This window comes from Pleurodeles waltl, chromosome 3_1, assembly GCF_031143425.1.
Source record: "Pleurodeles waltl isolate 20211129_DDA chromosome 3_1, aPleWal1.hap1.20221129, whole genome shotgun sequence".
NCBI lineage: Eukaryota > Metazoa > Chordata > Amphibia > Caudata > Salamandridae > Pleurodeles > Pleurodeles waltl.
The window spans coordinates 226,945,123-226,964,742 of NC_090440.1; the positions used below are offsets into that span (position 1 = coordinate 226,945,123).

General features: G+C 43.0%; 1 protein-coding gene across 12 annotated transcripts in view; it reads right to left on the reverse strand.

Annotated features, from left to right (window-relative positions):
- NEO1 (neogenin 1) overlaps positions 1–19,620 on the reverse strand; it is a 514,543-nt gene that overhangs the window by 26,799 nt on the left and 468,124 nt on the right. For 6 of the 12 annotated variants that reach the window (XM_069222240.1, XM_069222243.1, XM_069222237.1 and 3 more), the window contains exons 21-23: positions 18,860–18,892; positions 3,420–3,488; positions 2,162–2,309 (exon numbers count right to left, since the gene is read on the reverse strand). In XM_069222240.1, coding sequence (XP_069078341.1) covers positions 2,162–2,309; positions 3,420–3,488; positions 18,860–18,892 — 250 coding nt within the window. The remainder of the gene's footprint in view (positions 1–2,161; positions 2,310–3,419; positions 3,489–18,859; positions 18,893–19,620) is intronic. The other 6 variants (XM_069222245.1, XM_069222241.1, XM_069222239.1 and 3 more) reach the window with 1 other exon arrangement.

Here is a 19,620-nt window from a genome sequence, read left to right on the forward strand (position 1 = left end):
AAGGAAGCAAAAAGACAGCTAATTAGGATCAATTACAGATGTAAGAGAGTGAAGATTGTGGTATGACAGGAGAAAGGAGGCGTAGACACTTAATTTGGTTGGAAGATTATACCAGAAACTGCTTCTGCTGGCATTTAGTCACTTTTAATTAATTGTGCTATGCAGGTATCCAGCAGACCATCCCAGTAACCTGACAAATTCTCACAACCAAGAAGGTATCAAGTTCAGAGATAGGATGAAACATAGTGCGGTAGAGAGAATGATCTGCAGCTACTTCCAAATTGTTCCACATGATAATGGAAAGGCTGACCTCTTAATATTATGGTACCTTTCTACTACACAATACTTGGCCAAAACATGTCATACAATGGTGGTAACCAAACATTTTCTTGGGTGCTGCTTCACCATGCGCGATGGCTAGGAATCATGCTTATATATTTGAGGGGATTCTGAGATGAATACCTTGAGACTAATCACAAAAACAAGTAGCCAGGATTCAAATTATCCTGCAGAGGCCACCAAGAACCATAACCTACCCCGCCTTACACAGCACCCACCAACACCAGTAAACTTTAATTATAATACTAACAGAAAAATTATCCTACAATAGGAATAATCTGTCTGCGTCTGGAGTAAAAACCATTTGCCTTATCTTTATTTACTGTTGTTGTTGTAATAGCCTGTGAAATTAGTGCACCAAAATATACACATACAAAGATATACCTGTAAAACTATTCAGAGTCAAGATATTTTGCCCTGTTCCGCGATGGTTGATGATATAGGCTTAGTTTCTAAGATACGCAAAACATACAAAATATCAGACTTATCAAAATAAATGAATATCATAATTCACTAACAAAACAAGAACTGTGTAAAAGCTGAAAGACGTGGACTTAAGATACAAAAAGTATATATTGCACTTAGTAAGTACCCACCAACTAACTTGGATAACCCACATTAAGGCATACACCAAAAGTGTGAACTTTTATGCTTCCCCTATGATTAGTTTCTTGGTAACTGACAGTTGTTGATTTATAGAAAAATAATCAATGGAGAAATAGTAGCACATGTATATTGTAAACGTGGCAGGCAATTCCCAGACAGAGATGTGCAATATTTTTGAAACTGGCCTCTAAATGCACCCAACAACCTCTACATTTTGAGAAATTCCACAATACACTTAACACAGTCATTTATTCTTTCTTCATGGAGAAAAACGTATGATCACAAAGGTTTAGAATCATGGATCAATGCTAATAAACACACCTTGCTGATAGTGCAGTTGGATTTTGCGATGTTGTATAACACTGTGCAAATGTTCAATAGGCTAAGGCACCTGCTGAAGTTCACTGAAGCAATGTGAAAGTCATACTGGTACGCAATGTGAATCCTGGTGAATGGGAATTATTATTTTATTACCTTAAATCCAAATTATTTTGGGTTAGAGGTCAAAATTTTATAACCTAGAAGTTAATACAACAATTCAGTATCTTAGTGCATCTGCATAATTTATCCGGGGGCACAAGCATAACTTTAGGGTGATGCCATGCACGCATGTCACTCTTATTTTTATTCCGTGTTCATAATCTACTTCTACCAGAATGAACTTTCAAATGGCCGCTAATATTTACTAACTGCTCAGCTCCAAATACTAGCTTGTAAATGATTACTCAGATTTAGGGCAACTTATATTGTATGTGCAACATTTGTCAAATGTTAATGATGGAGGATATCATAACACTGAAGATGCAGCCATTTTAGACCCTTACAAACAAACACTAAACTTTGAAGCAGTGGAATCTTGCCCAACATCTCGTCTTGCCTAACCCAATTTAACTTTAAGTTATCAGCTAGAACTTTGGATTTAAGGGTATTTCGGGAATCCTACTCAAACTCACTGGGAAACAGGAATGACAGTCTGATGACAAGTCACTGGGCTGGGTAGATGGGTATGTGGGCTGGGATTGGCTTTACAATGAAATACAATGAAATAATAAGTCCCAACAGAAGAGCATGATGTGAACTAGCAATAGTGCAAGGCAACCCGCTACTGCACTTGTGGTGCTAGAAATGTGAACTATAGTTTGGTCTAGTATGTGGAACAAGACATGTCTGATATCCCCAGTGGAGCATTAATATCCCAATATGCAAGGCTTCATACTTTTTCTGCTGGCAGGATGATGAGCGGAGAGTGCACATGATAGCGACTACCACTGCAATGAGGACCGTGATAGCAGCAACACAGACGATGATGATCAGCATGATATTGTTATCTATGCCAGTGGGGCTCCCATGGGGGCTGTTATTGCCTAAGGAGAGAGAAATAGAAAATGATTTCATGGGCATAAACCTGAAGCCTTGTACATACCAGATAAACATTTGTGGAGACAATATCATAACCCTCCAGGGATGTGCAACATAATTATAAACATTGGTGAAGTTCAGATCCATTATCCTGAACTCTGACAAATATCCAAGGCACTCATATAAATGTTTAAGAACATTCGGTATCCCTACAACATAACATTAGAGGCTTATAATTCAAGTGACATTGCGCAAGGACTGAAGGGAATTGAAACGCAGACTAAGTGCCAACAACTCTATAGGGAGACACTTAGTAGCACAGAGGGAAACTTTCACAGAGAGCAGCCAGACATGGTAACTGTAACATAATCAACTTGGAAGGTTATTTCCATCAGATTGAGATGAAGAAAACCAAAGATCTAAACTTCCCCTGGGCCTGTTAAGGATTAAAGACATAACCTTACATAAAAAGTAACTAAAGAACCAGGAGAAGGGCATATCAGCAGTTTTAATAAATTGCTATTCACACCAGCAATGAATAAGAAAGGTTGGTATAAGCTTGTGTTTCTTTTGCCTGTAGGGCAAGATCAATAATTTTAAATCCTATTCAAGGTAAAGTTAAACAGGGAGCTAGTGGGCTTGTGACACTACTGGGCTTTGGTAAAAAAAAGGAAATGGGGTCATGTCAATTAAAATTTTGTGAAAACCTGATGTGAAGAAAGGGTGCATGCCCAGCTACCCAAGGTTAGGCACTTAGAAGCAAGCAAGAATTTACGTGTAGAAGCAATCACAGGGTTCAACTAATGCAGGTAGAGGCTATGAGCAAATACTACTTTTACAGGCTCTGAGCTCTCAATGCAGAGGACCATCTGTATTTTGAAAATATGCAATGCCCCACATTCTTGGAAAAAACAGGTGTTTTTAATAGGACAGAGTATCCTCTGAAAAACTCTTATCACACAAGTTCATATCATGAAAATAAGGTCTCAAGGTCAGCGAGGTTTTATGCCACTCTCGGTTAACATACTCTCTGCTTTAAATATATGCATCCCCTTTAACCCATGCATCTCAAAGTCATGTTTCAAAGAAAAGCTTCAGCGTCAGAGTGACATTACCACTGGTGGATGCTCTGTTGTCAAACCCCATTTCTGGAGGTCGAATTCCTCTTCCCTGTGACCCTGAGGCTAAAGAAAAAAAAGTTACTGTTAGTGTGAGTTCTTTTAGAAACTCAAAGCTCACAAAGACAACACTGGAATACCAGGGGTCACCTGTAACCTAGATAAATGTCATTAAGAAAACAGCAACTACAGATCCTTGCTTGATTCTTTACAGTCCAGAATAACAAGAATTCTTGGTATTTTTAAGTATGACTCATAAAGCCAAATGTCTGCCAATCAACTGGACACATCCACATACAGTTCAACACAACAGGAATGCCTCAACAACTGCCCCCTTGGACAGGTGTTTTATGGGAAAGCATTATACAGTAAACCGGTTCATCAAAAATGACCATACAGACAACAGGTGCCTGTGGTGCGGTGCTAATACAGTAAGAATAACACGTTCACAACATGGACACAGATGGTTTAGAAAATCCTTTAAAGGTTTATGCAACAATTAAGGTTTTTGACCCGCCTTAGAATGTAATTTTGGCCTGTTAAATAACAGATGTAAAAAAGTGAAAATCTGCGATATGTGCACTTGAATAACTAGCTTTATCAAAGAACAGACCACTAGTGGAGAAACAGTTCACACAGGCATACCGGTGCTGATGACCTCATAATGCCAAGTTCTTTCTTGGGGTACATCACTAAGTGTGTCATTTCAGTATGAGTTGTGTGCCTATAGATATTTTAGATCTTGTGTGTTTGCATTCAGAAATCACATTTTGAAGATAGTTCAACAAAACCACGTGTCTTGATCTCCTTTAATGGTCAAACCATTACCTCCCTTTACAGATAACGTATGGTGGTAGAATCATTTGGTGCACAGATGCCATTGATAAATTTAAGTTGTCAGAATAAACACACAGCCAATGACCATCATAAACACAACTTCTGCAAGTGAAATTGCTGTGAAGAGCAGAAAGAGATACTCTAGTGAATGCTATACCACAAACAACCATAGAGGGCACACCATGTTCACTATACGCCTGAGTGAAATATTAACTATGTTGGCAAATTTCCCAAATTTGTTGTATGAGAAATTTTGAGGATTTCTCCAAAAACATCACATCATGCAATTTAATATATGTAAGCATCTTGCGTAAAAGTCTTGCGACATACCAGGAGACATTTTCTGTTTGAACCATTCTGTAAGAACCTGTATCTCTCGTCCCCAAACCCTTCCTCCCCCACCACTCATCCCCCTTCATGGACGGCAGTGCCAGGTAAGTGGCCTGCATTTCAACAGACTGATGTGAAGTTGGGGAGACCTCGGATCTCCATCTCCCTCAGATGACCTATCTAATTCAGTAGCGACACATCCATCACCAATGTAAACCCTGGGTGGGGAAGGGAGAGAGATCTGATGCTGTAAATGCAGTTGAGTGGCAACCACTGTAGATCTCTTGCAGTCTCTCCTGAAACTTGACTGGAATCTGACAGGTTCCCTTGGTGCTGAGCCCACTGAGACTTCAGATCCTACTGCAGAGTGCCATATGTGCCACCTGGCACTATCGACAAGCAGGATCCTGGAGGGCAAGAGGCCAAAACACCTCTCAGCCCCTCTCACTGCGATCCAGGGTTGATGCAGAAACATGGGGATCTTACCTCGAATGTGCTGAACTTGTGAGCAAAGGGCTAAAACTGCACTGTATCCTCAATAGCTCCAATGAACGGAAATCTTTGTGAGTGAGTCAGATGTGACTTTGGCAGATTGACATTAGAAGGTTTACTGTCTCCTGGGCGTGGTCTATCACTGACGGTGGTGAGCCTGCCTTCAAGAGCCAGTGGTCAAGATAGGGGACAACTGCTATCCTTGACTTCCAGAGATGTACAGTGATCACTGGCATCACTTTTGTGAATGCCTGCGGGACACTGGTGGCCCTCTAAGAGCTGCTCTGATGTAGGTGATAGATGCAGCAGTTTGAAAAGGAATGGTAGGATGTAACCCTGTTGGACAATTTAGAGGACTACATTGTCCAATGTAATCTGTTACTGCCTCTGCAAAAGTGTTTATCCGACCTCCTCCATGGTGGCCCTGAGTCGCTAAGGGCAAACTAAAGTGGTTTGGAGGTTGTTGTCACAGGGTTATATGGGGGGGAGGGGAGAAACAGAAGACCGGGGGCTCAGTTGACCAATGCCTCGTCTGCCTGATCCTTATCGCCTACACCCCTAAAGAAATGGGTTACTTGCTGAGGCACTGGGGACCTCTGGTGTCTATAGTCCAGCCCTCTGTAAAAGCTGTGAAAGGGATAGGTTTGCTGAGAGAAGCGCGTGGTAGGAGCCAAAAGGCCCAGGGAACAAGCCATGGCCTCACTTTCCTTAAAACATTCCAGTGCAGAACCTGTATATCACTTAAGTGAGATTCGTCAAATATGATATTAATATCAGAGGTCTGGACAGCCCCAGAAAAAAACAGCAGATCTCATCAAATGTGGAGAATGAGAACCACGCCGGTTCCCACTGCTTGGCCTAAGCATAAGTGGGGGTCAAGCCAGACCAAGTGACATTTAATTGGAGTCAGATGCCAGCATCCGTACCAATATCAAAGGTACGTAGGCAGATTTTAGCACAGAAGCAGTAGTTGGCACCAGAGTCAGTACGGAACCAGAGGTATGTTCAAAAGGCACAGATATCTTCAAGGACGGATTAGCCTGCAGTAACCACCTGAAGGACCAGACTGATCCTCGGGGGCCCAAAGGTGCACCAGAAGGAACCAGAAGACTAGACTGTCAAATAAGCACAACATGGCCAACCTGAAGGCTTTGATCTATTTCAATGTCACTAATGACCTGGAAAATTTGGGGAGCACTGGGTGAAATTGTGGAATTGGCACGTTTGATCAGTTGATATAAGCAGCTACCTACCAGTTTCCATCGGACTTCTTAGTGTCATGTTTGCATCAAAAGTGACAACTATATTCTCAACCAAGCAGACAGCTTTGAAGGTTTACTCAAAGAAAACTGTGGTAGCCAGCAACAGCAAATTGGGCTTCCTTAGGTCCTAAAGATGATGACAGCTGTACTAGTGCTGTTTGGTTGGAGGGAGTTCACACTCCTTCACACATGACCATTACCCAGTTTGCTGCAAATTTTCAATGGGTAAGAAACTCCAGGAAAATTGATTTTGTATCTGGTCATCAGAGTATACCAGAGTCTTAATGAAGACACAATCAGTGAAACCAGATGATGGCTGATGAAAACAGCAGGTGATTGAAAACCTATGGAATGTCACATGAAAGAATGGCTGCTTAGGAAACAAATGAGATCAAAAAGACCCTTTGGATTTTTTGGAAGGGTACATTATCTGAAACATTTGATGACTTTATGGTCCACATCTGCAACCACGGACAACCTGTATATCACAATGTGGTGGTTCAGTGCCAAATGCTGCAGACATATCTAGCATAAACTCCTTTGTGGCAAACAATAACTTTTCACCCCTGGACAGATCTGCATAAAACTTGAATTAAAGAAGATGCACTAACGGGTGTTCTTTATTTTGTGACCATCCGTTAAACACTAATAATTATTAGCAAACAAAAAAATATATTTATTCTTATGAAAAGTGAGATTTAGCTGTAGCTGCAGTCCCAATTTCCAACTCTTTAATATATGTTTGAATCATAAACATCTTATTTTTACTTTCTGAACTAATTGTTGTACTATGCTAAATCAGCTTGTAAAGCACAGCGTATATCCAACGGTGTCTGACACTAGCTAAATAGCACATTTGTTCCTATCTGAAAACAGCAATCTAGAGTCAGGATGGATTTACGCCTCCTTGTTGTTAAACAGCCACTTTTTTACTGCTTTCCTAAAGAGCAGAAGGTTGGAGGAGGATTTGATGGCAATTGACAAATTATTCCAGGCAAGACTTGCTCCCCCCTGAAAAAGTTTCTGCCACCCCATACCATGCACTTAAACTTGGGAACCACGGCCAACCTCGTTGAGGTAGAGTGGAGGTTCCTAGCTGGAATATACCATTGGAAGCGTTGTTTAAAAAAAATCTGGGCCTAGATTATTAAATGCTTTGTAAACAAAACAGTCTTTAGAGACAGTTCTCGGTCTCATAGGCAGCCAATGAAATTTCTTAATGTCACTAGAGACTTAAACATATCTGGGTATATTTAGCAATAGCCGTGCTGCAGCATTCTGCAGAATCTGTAGTTTATTATGTGCTGATGGGCCATTAGGAATAATCTGTTACAGTAATCCAGTTTGGCCACTACTAAAGAGGTCACCAACATTTCTTTGCAGGTGCTCAGGTATGTAGGTGAGGATCTTTCTTATTGACCTACGGATAAGAAATGCGGATAAAGTCACTGCACTGACCAGTGTATGCTCAGTATAGGACAGTTTATCAATGAAGATTCCTAGATTTTGAGCCTGCGACACTGGTGCCTGGAGTGAACCCAACTCCTGTGGCCACCAGGAGGTGGTCCAGAAAGAGGTTTGGGATACGAAAAGCAGCACCTCGGTCTTACCAGTGTTTAAACTCAGACCATTCTTATTCATCCAGGTGTAAACAGACCGCATACAGGTGCAAAACCTAGACTTTGTGTCATTATGGATGACAACATGAGTGTCATCTACATAGGACGTAATGGCAAAACCATGTCATCCGATTATGTCAGCAAGAGGGCTGGGCTAAGTGAGGATCCCTGTGGGACCCAGCATGGGAAAGAAAATTAAGATGAAACAAAACCTTTACCTCTTGCTCCCACTCAGTGGGAAAGGAGTTCAACAGATCCCAAGCTGCACTCCTGACCCCAGTTTTTACAAGGTGCTCCATCGGCAACCCATGATTAACTATATCAAAGGCTGCTGTCAGATTTAGCAGAATGAGAACAGCTCTCCCACCTTGATCAAGCAACAGTCTAGTCTCCTCTGTTGCCTTGATCAGTGCCGCCTCTGCGCTATGTCCACTGCGAAAGTCGAACTGTGTATCGTCCAAGATGTTATTAGAATTGACAAAGTCCATCAATTGTTTGCTGATAATTTTTCCAACAATTTATGCCGGTAAGGGTAGATGGGATATTCGGTAATGATTATTGGTGTTTTTTGGATCCAGATTAGGCTTTTTAAATATTTTTTATAAGGGTGAGTATGAAGGCTTTCTTCCAGACTCCTGGAAAGGAGCCAGTCAAACATGAGTTGGAAATATTGTGGAGCAATAGTCTTAGCAGCCAATCCCGTTACTCCAGGACAGGGGTCTTTCGGAGTACCGGATTTGACATTGGTTTATAGGCCTCTGATTTCCTCCTTAGAGGGTAAGGAGAACTGGCTCAGATGCTGGCCAATCTCGGATCTTACTGTACTGCCAGCATCAACACTGTGGGTCGGCATTAAAGATGAATTATACACAGCTTCCACTTTTTGTTGGAAGAAGGTGGCCAAAGAGTTGCAGAATTTTTGACTGATGTTTGAATGCATGTTAGATGGTAAGGTGGTTAATGGGTAACTGTTTGGAATAACACTTTGGTCGAATTTTTCACACACTCAATTCTATTTGTGAAATAGGTGTCTTTCTCCTTTATTGTTGCAGCTTTATAGTCTGCTAGACAGCTCTTTAATTTTTTCACCTTCTCTTGGCGTCTAAATGTTTGTTTTAGAGCCCTGATATGATCGAAGAACCAGGGGGCTGATGGACTGCCTCTCTTTGGTGTTATCAATTTTACTGGCGCCTGTGATGCGGCAGCATCAAGCTACTTTGTGTAGTCAGAAACATTTATATCAATGTTATCTGTAAAGGGAGGTAATATATCTATTAATACTTTGTTGAAACGTCAAGTTGGACTTTATCACCCTGGGAGAGCCTCTGATCCTGGACTTTGAGATAGTAATCTTTATTTATCAAATAAAATGACCCTATGATCCCGTCCAGGTCAAAGAAAATCTCCTGATTTTGCCCAATTCAGTATTATTTGTGAGGCTACCTTCTGTTTGTCCTGCAGAGTGAGTGGGGCCATCTATGATTTGTGGAAGACCTAGGCCTAACAGTCCGTAAAAGAGATGCTGTCTCCTTATCATCTATGGCCTCCAGGTGAAACTTAGTCACCTAATAATCTATAGTTTGAGTCCAGGATGTGAAATTCAAGAAAATTCCCTATTTCCTTTGCGAAGGCATGTCTAGGTCCAGGAGAGTGATAAATAGCCATACCACAAAAGGATTATTCGTATGTTTTAAAGAACAAGCAAGAGCTTCACATGTGGATGACGCTACTTAGTTGCATTTTACTGTTAACTTAGTCTTATATATGACAGCAAGGCTTCTGCCTCGTTTGCCCTGTCTAACCAATCTTGGAATGGTGTACCCAACTGGAAGAGCTGCTAGGATATCAGGGTGGACTCTGAAACACCCCATGTTTTCGTGGCAAATACCACTGCGGAATTAAAAGTGTCCAGAAGTAAGTGGAACTCTGAAATATGTTTAACTATCTTGCATGTGTTAAATAATAGCCCGCAAACTTATCTCTAATCAATTTTAACTGGGACTCCAAGTCTGGTGCTAAAGTGGTCGGCATAGCGAGTAGTGTCGCTGGGCAAGTTTGGTCTACTTTGCGCTAGTAAGTTAGAATACTTCAAATAAATGTGTTCCTAGCTGGTAGTATTAATTTGTTTCTCAAACTGAAGGGGTTTTTGACTATTTTATCTTAAATCTAATCTTGGTATTGCAGCCAAACAAATATTCTAAGTAAAAAGGTGCAACTATGATGGTGGAAGTCAAGGCAGTTGCTGCACAATCTTTTTTTTCCTAATTTATATGGACTACAATTTGCCCATCGCATTTGGTCAACTGATTGAGCCACAGTAGGACTTTTTCATCAAGCTTCTTAACCTTAAAACAACAGCTACTCAATCCCCAAACTCTTCCCACTAGGTTTTTTCGTCTTCACTATTATCATGTTTAACATTTCAGTACTTTGACACAGAAAACTGCATTCCCTAGAGTCAGCTAAACTTTATAATGCATATGCCACAGTTACTCGTGACAATCTCTTAGTAACATAAATTGCAATTTTTCGGTCTATAATTATAATTATAATAATAATAATAATAATACTTACACTGTGGGCTTAAAGTGATTTAATTTGTTGGTTGCAGCGGCCTTTAAAAATTCTTGCTCGCTAGTGGTTATGTCCTTTTCTCCCTCCTTTTTCAGAACAGTGACCAGCTACTGTACTGTTCCACTTTGGTTTCTTTATCTGTTGCTGTGACAGACTATTTTTTACATTTCTCTGGTGCCCCCCTTTCATTGTGGGTGTTTTAGGCTGGTAGCTGCCTGCTTTTTATTGCAGCATTCCATTCCTCCCACTTCCTCCCATCGCGCTGACATCTGTTTTGGCTTTATTCTAGTGCTGTCCTCGTCTACCTTAGGTTCCTAAAATAAGATTATTTTACTAAACACACACACTGACATTTAACTCACTGCTCACGAAAGTCACAATATGCCCCGCATCACAGACAGTCTCTCTCCAGGGCACCTCCCTGTCGGCACTCACATCACACACATGGCACTGCTCATCTCCTTTACTGGGGCCATAAATCTTCTCAGGCTACTCTGCTAACTTCATTAGAGCTTTGTTGAAACACGAGGCAAAAATGCTTGCAAGACTTTTCATTCTGTTAACATACAAAAACTGTCCTTGGCACAAAGGGTGAAATTCCCTTTCTGTTCACATTCAGTATATTTTCACTTTGTTTGCTTTACCAACATTGTAGACCGACTCGGCCTGCTGTTGGTATCCCTGCTTCCCTTTTCGTAGTGCAAAGGACATATACGCTCTCACCCATACAAAATTCTCTGCATGCCTCTTGCAGTGTTGACACAGCTGCTGCAGAAAGGACCAAAATATACAGCAGGGTTTACCAATCAATGTGACAAAAAATTCCAGTTATGCATTTACAATGCCAATATCTCCAATTCAAGTAAATGCGAAACCTATTGCATTGCAAATGCTTATTATTAATTGAGTTTATATCTCTCAAAGGAAAGATCCTCAGAGGCTATGGTCCCAAAAAAGGCATTCACGCCTCCACAGACTTTCCATTTTTTAACAAGAAAATGCTTTGCTCTTTCCAAACATGGCTTCTAATTGGATAATTGAGACTCTCATCACTATGTTCACTATTGTTTGTTCACAACTTTTTATCATGCAGAAATCTGAATATCATGCATTCGCCCTATGCATGACTGAAATAGCTTTGGGTAAAACTAACAAACTTTCCTAAGGTTTCCCACCAGTATATAAATAAATATATAACTTCAAAGTAGTATGCCTTAGTAACTAGGGGGCGAGGGGGAGGATTGTTTTCTATGTTAGGGGCTCTGCTTGCAATTGTATTCTAAAATTATGCGTTAGAATGGAGAAAGCATGATGGAGAAGTAAACCTTATTTAACTCTAGAACCCATGATGGAGAAGTAAAGTTTACCTAACCCTTTGGAAGTCTCTATCACGGGAACATATATCATATTCATAACGTCGCCTTTTTACTTTATCTACCTATATTAAAGGTTCTCTCTGTTTTCATTTCTATTCATTCTTAAATTACATCTGAAGCAGGAGATCTTAGGGCAGAGCATTAATCTATGGGCGGGCGACTGTTAGAACATGACCTAGTGACAATAATTAAATAGAAACATTTTCCAGAACCACCTCGAAGAAGGATTACTCTAAGGTTAGGGATGATTAAAAATAAATGATAGATAACTACAAAGATAAGGAAAATGTTACCTACCCTGTAAGCATCTGCTCATAGTGTGCCATGCTTTACCATTCAATACTGTCTTCTAGTGTTGGGTTCGAACACTACAATGTACTTTTCTTTGAAGAAGCTTCTTGTCACAGAATGTGCTGCAACTACTCACTGAGTGTACAATGTGCATGGGCAAAGCCTCCACATTAGATTGCTTATGTCTCAGCATGTGAAAGTGAAGTGTAGAAGAAGATTACTATGATGGGCCATGTGCATCGTAAATTGCATTGTAAGTTGTTAAATATTGTGAAGGTGAGAAACCTATGCCATCAGTGCCAGGTCCCATGGAGGAGGGTAGGATCATGTGAATCTACAGCACTATACACCGTAAACAGATGCTTACAGGGCAATATTTTCATTGGCAGCATGTGTGGCTGTAGATATGCATGCTCTACGTCAGCCTTAAAGCAGTGTTCTTCCCAGAGGTGGCAGTGGGCAGATGATGCTTCGAATAATGTTCTCAGCAAAGTCTGGCCAATCATAGGCTGTTGATGAGGTAGTAGGACATCTGCCCCATTTTCCACACATAGGTTAAATGGGAGAGGAGGAAAAGCACAGGGAAATATCCCTGACCAGTTCATCCATAGTGGGTGTGGATAGGTGGAGGCATTTTCTTGGATGCAGAGTTCAATTGCTGGGGTTCCCCACCATGGCACTACCTTGCTGGTGTAGTTCACATTCAGGAACGTATTGACTCCTCCTTCCTTAAGGTCCAAAAAGTCACTGTCCACCCCAGTTGGTGATCCACTAAAAGATGGATCTTGTTGCAGGTTGCCCAGTGCCAGACCTCCTGTGTTAGCGACAATCAGGGAGTGGGCACCCTCTGTTTCGGTACTTAATATATGGCTGCCACGCGGTCTTTATGCGGACCAATTTGAATGAAGGGATTTGCAGAGCACACAGCTACTCCAGGGAGTGTCTCGCACTGTTACTTTGCCATGACAGCTAGTAAATGGCTTTGAGAGCTAGACAGATATCTAGCAATTCAAGGCAGTCGGTATGTTGACCCTGGTAGCAAGTGGCCCAAGTACCTCATGTTGCTGTGAGTGATTAGTCTGTTTTATTGGTCACCTGTGGGAAAGGGCTCAAGAAAGGCCTGCTAAGCATCAGCATCTGTTGTTCCACTGTTGCAGAGAACAGTGAGTGCTGGTCTTTACCAATACTAGATATTACCAATGACCCTCCACTTGTGACCATTTCCTCATAAGACACTGTTTGAGTTGGCGCATTTGTAGACTGGAGTGTGACACAACTGTTATGTAGGATGCTATCAAACCAAAGAGCTTTATTACAGTTAGCACTCAAGTGTACTGAAAAAACAGCAGCAGCTCTCAGAATGCCATCACCCTCTGCTGATTGGGTTATGCTTTTCCTGTAACAGCATATTAGATCAAGCCCAGGAAGGGCTGACTCGGTCGGGCTGTAGGTGGGACTTTTTTGCATTTATGGTTAACCTTTGGCTGTGAAGCAGGATTAGAGCTGCCTGCATGTGTGGTAGTTATTGTTGCATGTTGTTGCTCTTGATCAGCCAGTTGTCGAAGTACTGGAGAACACAGATGCCTGCTCTGTGTAGAGGAGCCACCACCACTGACCGATACTTGGTAAAGACCCTGGGAGACACAGTGACTCCTAACGGAAGAATTGTGAATTGGTAGTGTTGTCCACTTAACACAAACCGAAGGTACTGGAGATCAGCAGGGTGTCTGAGTATGCAGAAGTGCGCATCCTTGCAGTCTTATGATGTCATGAAGTTCCACTGGCAGAGCAGAGGCAGGAGGTCCTGTAAGCTAGTCATATGGAAGGACAAGATACTCACCTTCGGTAACGCCTTATCTTGTAGAGACTATATCTAGCTGCAGATTCATTACCTTTGAATTCTACCCAGAAGATCTTGGGTCTGGAAGATTTTAGTGAGCAGTATACCAGCACGCCAGTAGGTGGCGTGGATCGGCATCCATCACTTGTGTCATCCATGCCGGAAATAGCGCTGCGGGTCCCATATAGACATCACCAAGGAGCGCCAACATCAGTTTCTTTTCATGACTTTTCACACAAAAAGCACAGAGCCATGAAGAGCACCGACTACTGGTGTGTCAAAACTAAGGCCCTGAAAGGGGAGTTCTTGCCCCTAGACATCAGCTTGCAGAGCAGGGAGGATGAGTGGCTTGGTAAGGAATATGCAGTTAGATATAGTCTCTACCAGATAAGGTGTTACAAAAGGTAAGTAACTTGTCCATCTGATAGAGACTTCTAGCTGCAAATTCCTTACCTATGAATAGATACCCAAGCAATACCATTCCCGGAGGTGGGGCTGCAAACCAAGTTCAAACAATAAAGCCCTGAAGGACTGAAAGGGCAAAGTGCCTGTTCCATTTGGGCCTGACTGTCCAGACAGTAGTGTTTGGTAAACATGTGCAGAGATGCGCCCATGTTGCTGCCTGATAGATGTCAAGGACTGGAACTCCTCATTCTAACTCAGTGGTCGCAGCTTTGGCTCTGGTAGAATGAGTGCACACAGCATATGGGGTTGCTTTTTAGCCAGAGTGTAGCAGATCTTAATGCAAGGTATGACCCATCTGGAGATAGTTCGCTTCTGCACTGCCCAACCTTTCATCGCACCCACATATCCTACAAACTGTTGGGCATTCACCCCAAACTCTTTTGTACGGTCAAGGTAAAACATCAAAACTCTTTTTGGGTGCAGGCGGGTAAGTCTCTACTCTTCCTAGTAGGCAAGGTGATGGACTGGCCTATATTAAAGGCCGTAATCACTTGACAGAAAAAAGGCCTTTGTGTGAAGCACCACTTTGTCAGGATAGACAGAAAGGTAGGGCAGCTTAGATGACAAGGCCTGTAGCTCACTCACTGTGCAGGGCAGATGTAATAGACACAAAGAATGGTGTTTTCAATGTGAGAAGCCTAGAGAGCAATTGTGAAGAGGCTAGAAAGAAGCGTACATAAAAAAAATATATATATCAAAACCAAATTCAGATTCCAGTGGGGCGTAAAGAATGGGGAAGGGGAAAGAGATGCATAAAACCTTTGAGGAACCTATGCACAATATGAGTCTTACACAAAGATGGTTGATTAAGCAACCTCAGAAAAGCAGGAACGGCATACAAATATCACTAAAGAGTGCCCAGAGATGAGCCCTGCTGGGCAAGGGAAAGTATGAACAGGACCTCACAGAGGAGCAGAAAAGGGGGGTTGGGGGGAGGGTCAACAGACTTGTCTGTGCACCATGTCACAAATTATCTTTCAATGACAGTAATATATAGTTTTGTGGAGGGATGCCTGGCTGCCAAGATTACGTGAGGAGACTTCGGGAGGAATGTCAAAGGCTGTCAACTGCTGCAGCTCACTCTTCATGCAAAAAGGCAGAGAGTGGACAGGTTAGGGTGAAGAACCCTCCCCCGCTGCTGTGTCCAGAGGTGCACAGCCTCCTGGCAAAGGGTCCAATACCACTTCCTGCCCTGCTTGTTGCAGTACCACAGGAAGGTGGTGTTGTCCGTGATCACCTGCACCATCTTTTCTTTGATAGAGGGAAGAAAGGCTTTCAATGCCAGCCGGATCGCATGGAGCTCAAGAATGTTTCATGTGGAGTCCGATTTCTGCCGGAGATCAGATGCCTCAGATCTCCACCTCTCCCAGATGGCTGCCCCATCCCAAGAGTGACACATCTGTTACTACTGTCACATCTGGTTGGGTAAGGGAGAGGGATCTGCCTCTGGCCCAATCGCGGTTCGTTAAACACCACTGCGGATCTTTCGCAGTTCCCTCTGAGATCTGGACCATGTTGGAGAGATTTCCTGATGCTGTGCCCACTGGAACTTCAGGTCCCACTGCAGAGCCCGCATATGCCATCTGGCAAATATCACCAGCAAGATGCAGGAGGCCTCGAGGCCCAGCAACCTCATTCTCATAGAAATCCAGACTAGAGACCGAAACATCGGCATCATAGTCTGGATATCCTGGAGTCACCGCTTGGGAGGAACTGCACTGTGTCCAAAACAGCCCCGATGAAAGAGCGTCTAAGAGGGAGTCAGGTGTGACTTCGGCACATTTATAGGGAACCTAAGTGAATGCAGGAGGTCTGCCGCAGTCTGCTAGTGGGAGACAACAGCCAGGGGTGAGCTGCCTTCAACAGCCAGTCGTTGAGATAAGGGAAGACTAAAAACCCCAATATCCGCAGGTTAGCTGCAACCACCGCCATCACCTTGGTGAACACCAAGGTGTTACCTACCATGAACCACAAGTAACCTCTGTGGGCAGGAAGGATAGGGATGTGGAAGTAAGTGTCCTGCAAGTCCAATGCTATCATTAAGTCTCCGGGGTCCAGTGCAGATAAGACCTGAGCCAATATAAGCTTCTTGAACTTCTCCTTCTTGAGGAAGAGATTGAGAGACCAAAGGTCTAGGATACAGCAAAGACCATTGTCTTTTTTCGGGACCAGAAAGTAGCGGGAATAGCAACCACAGCCGACTTACGGCACTGGAACCCTCTCTATGGATCCCTTGGCCAAGAGAGCCACAACTTCCTAGCGGAGAAGGGACAAATGATCCTCTGTGGTCTGATCGCAAGATGGTAGCATGGATGGAGGAGTAGTCTTGAAGAGGAGGGAGTAGTCCCTTTGGGCTATCTGGAAAACCCACCTGTCTGAAGTGATGTTTGCCAGTGGGGCAGGTGACGGCGAATCCTGCCACCAACTGGTCCTTGGTGGCCGTAGGGGGTGGGGAAGAGGCAGACTAGGAGGGTTTAGAGGTTGCTGAATAACCAGACTGCTGGACACCTGACTGACGAGGTTCGTGGGTGCCGGGCCCTCAGCCACCCAGAGGCTGGGCAGCATGTATGGCATGGTGGCTGGATGGGAACTGGCGGTGTTGGTAACAAAAGGCACAGGAATCCTTGAAGTGCCCAAGCATTGAGTCTGCTTTGTCTCTAAAGAGAAGCTGCCATCAAACGGCATGTCCATGAAAGAAGCCTGGGCATCCCCCGTAAAGTCTGACGTCTTCAGCCAGACGTGGCACCTCAGGGCCACTGTCATGGAAACCACTCTGCTTAGCAAGTTAGCTGCATCAAGTCTGCAACAAACTGTGAACTTTGCAGCATCTCTCCCATCAGGCAACAGCCTGAGAGAGTACAGCCATGTGTCTGGAGTCGAGTTTTCATGCCAGTTTCTCCAGGACGGAAACCTAAGAATCCTTTGATCTTTGCATCGAATAGACCCATTTAAAGTTCACTCTTGGAGGCGTTTTGAGTGTCAATTCCGGCCTTGAAGTGGGAGTTTTATTGAACTTCTGAAGATGAGGTGGTGGTGATGACAGAGGCTCAACAAACTTTGCTAGGAGTTTGCTGGACTCCAAATCTTTCTTTTGGTGCCGGGCGAAACCAGAGTATGGTGGTGGGTCAGAGGCTGAGATTTTCTATCTGCCCTTCTGTGGGCTCGGTGACTGTGAGAGCAGTGCTCTGCCTTGGTGTGGAATCACTGAAAGAAGCAGGGTTATGGAACCTGGCTTCCTGCTGGAGTAATATTCATGTCCTTTGAGCCTTCTCGGTGTGGGGCCCTGGATGACTGCAAACCGGACCGGGTTCCAGTGGCTGGGAGCAGAGCTCTGTTGCCAATGAATAGAGGTCAATCACACAGTGATTATCATCAGAGTCGTCAGTCTCAAAAAGTGGAGCAGCTTGGCCCAAAATCCAGCACAGATCACTTTGATCTCAGAGCTTTTGCTGTACACGCCCAAACCTGTTGGCGGAAAAAACAATCTATGGTGGAGTCAGTGTCCCTGTATACTGTACACTAAGGGATGAGTCAGCATATACCATGAGTCAAAGCTTCTTTACAAAAAAAAAAAATGTTGTAATGTCCAAGCCTGACACTAAATGACAAGAGTATGCAGAGCATGTGTATCTACAGCCAAACATGCTACGAATGTAGTTTCCTTATCAAACATGACAGCAAAATAGTTTCTTTACATACAGGATTTCATTGTTGCTTTACGTTTTAACTATGTTGTGATTTCTAGATTATCTGATGTAACTTGACTTGTATAATTAAATGTTAAACTGAAGTCAGTCTGGTAGCTAGTTCATGTACAAGACAAGGATGTTTTGCATTACAAGGCAAATCGTGGCCTGTGTAGACAACACATTTCTCACTCTCAAAAATGTGGGAGAGAAGAACAATACAGGGTTAACCTGAGATTACATTATGTAGCTAGAAATTACTCCTGGTAGAGATGTGCATGGCAATATGTACCATAACCAATATCTTCCTCTCTCATCCTAAAGGTGGATGGGCTGTTGCAGCCAGATACTGGCTGCTCTTTACACCCTTGTTTCATCAAAGCATTTTTACAAATCAAGTTCTAGGGATCTCACATCCAGGAAACAAATAATTAACCTACAACAATAATCTGGTAGAAGCATGACAAATTAGTTTCTCATGGAATTATGGCATTTTTGAAAAACAGCTTCATGCAAAACAAAGTGTATAGAAGGTTAACATAAGACAAACAGAGCCTTCCTCTTTTGAGAGCACTTTCGGCAACACCGTAGTGACTGCTTGGTGTGTGAAAAACATCACAGTAAGATGAAGCTAGGGTGTGACAGTAGAGACTGAGTTGCATTACCTTGATCATTGGGCATTTTATCAGAAGATTCAGCTACCAGGAAGAGGCCAGCATGAAAAATGTGAGAAACAAAGAAGAGAGGTCAATCTAATTCTGTAAGAATATTACAAAAGGAAGCTGCTTTTCGATAAAAAGTGTGTAAGGTGGTGATGTGCAAACATCATTCCTACCACTATGAAGATAAAAAGAGCCGTTCTTCCAAACACAACAAAAAGTCACTAGCTACAGCACCAATCCTAGCATTATGACAGGTTAGAGATAGTAAAAAATAAAGTATTTACCCGTAATTTTGAATAGAATACTGGTAAATCACACAGAAGATGACAAACAATACTATGAAGTCCACCCTAGAGCTAGGTTTAGAGTAAAGACTGCTTGCTGCCAATCATCTACCTCATTTAAGTATCCTGACCCCCCCCACATCAGATTGAACACATATAACTGTACAGCTTTAACTGTAAAACTTCGTACTTGTATAGCACACTACTCACCCGTTAGGGTCTCAAGGCGCTGTACGCATACCGCTGTGGAACCCCTCCTGGCTTTTCCCTGTGAGGTGCCCACTCCTGGGCAACCTCCAAGGTGAAGCCAGGCATCCCAGCGCTGTTGGGGCCGTTGTGGAGATTAAGCAAGCTATTGCCCAGAGTTACAGAGTGGGACCCATGAATTAGATTAGGCACCGATGCGAGAATTATCAGGTCCGAGGAAATTGAGCCCAAGACCCGCCGAGGTGGGAATTGAACCCTGGTCCTGGGCCAGAT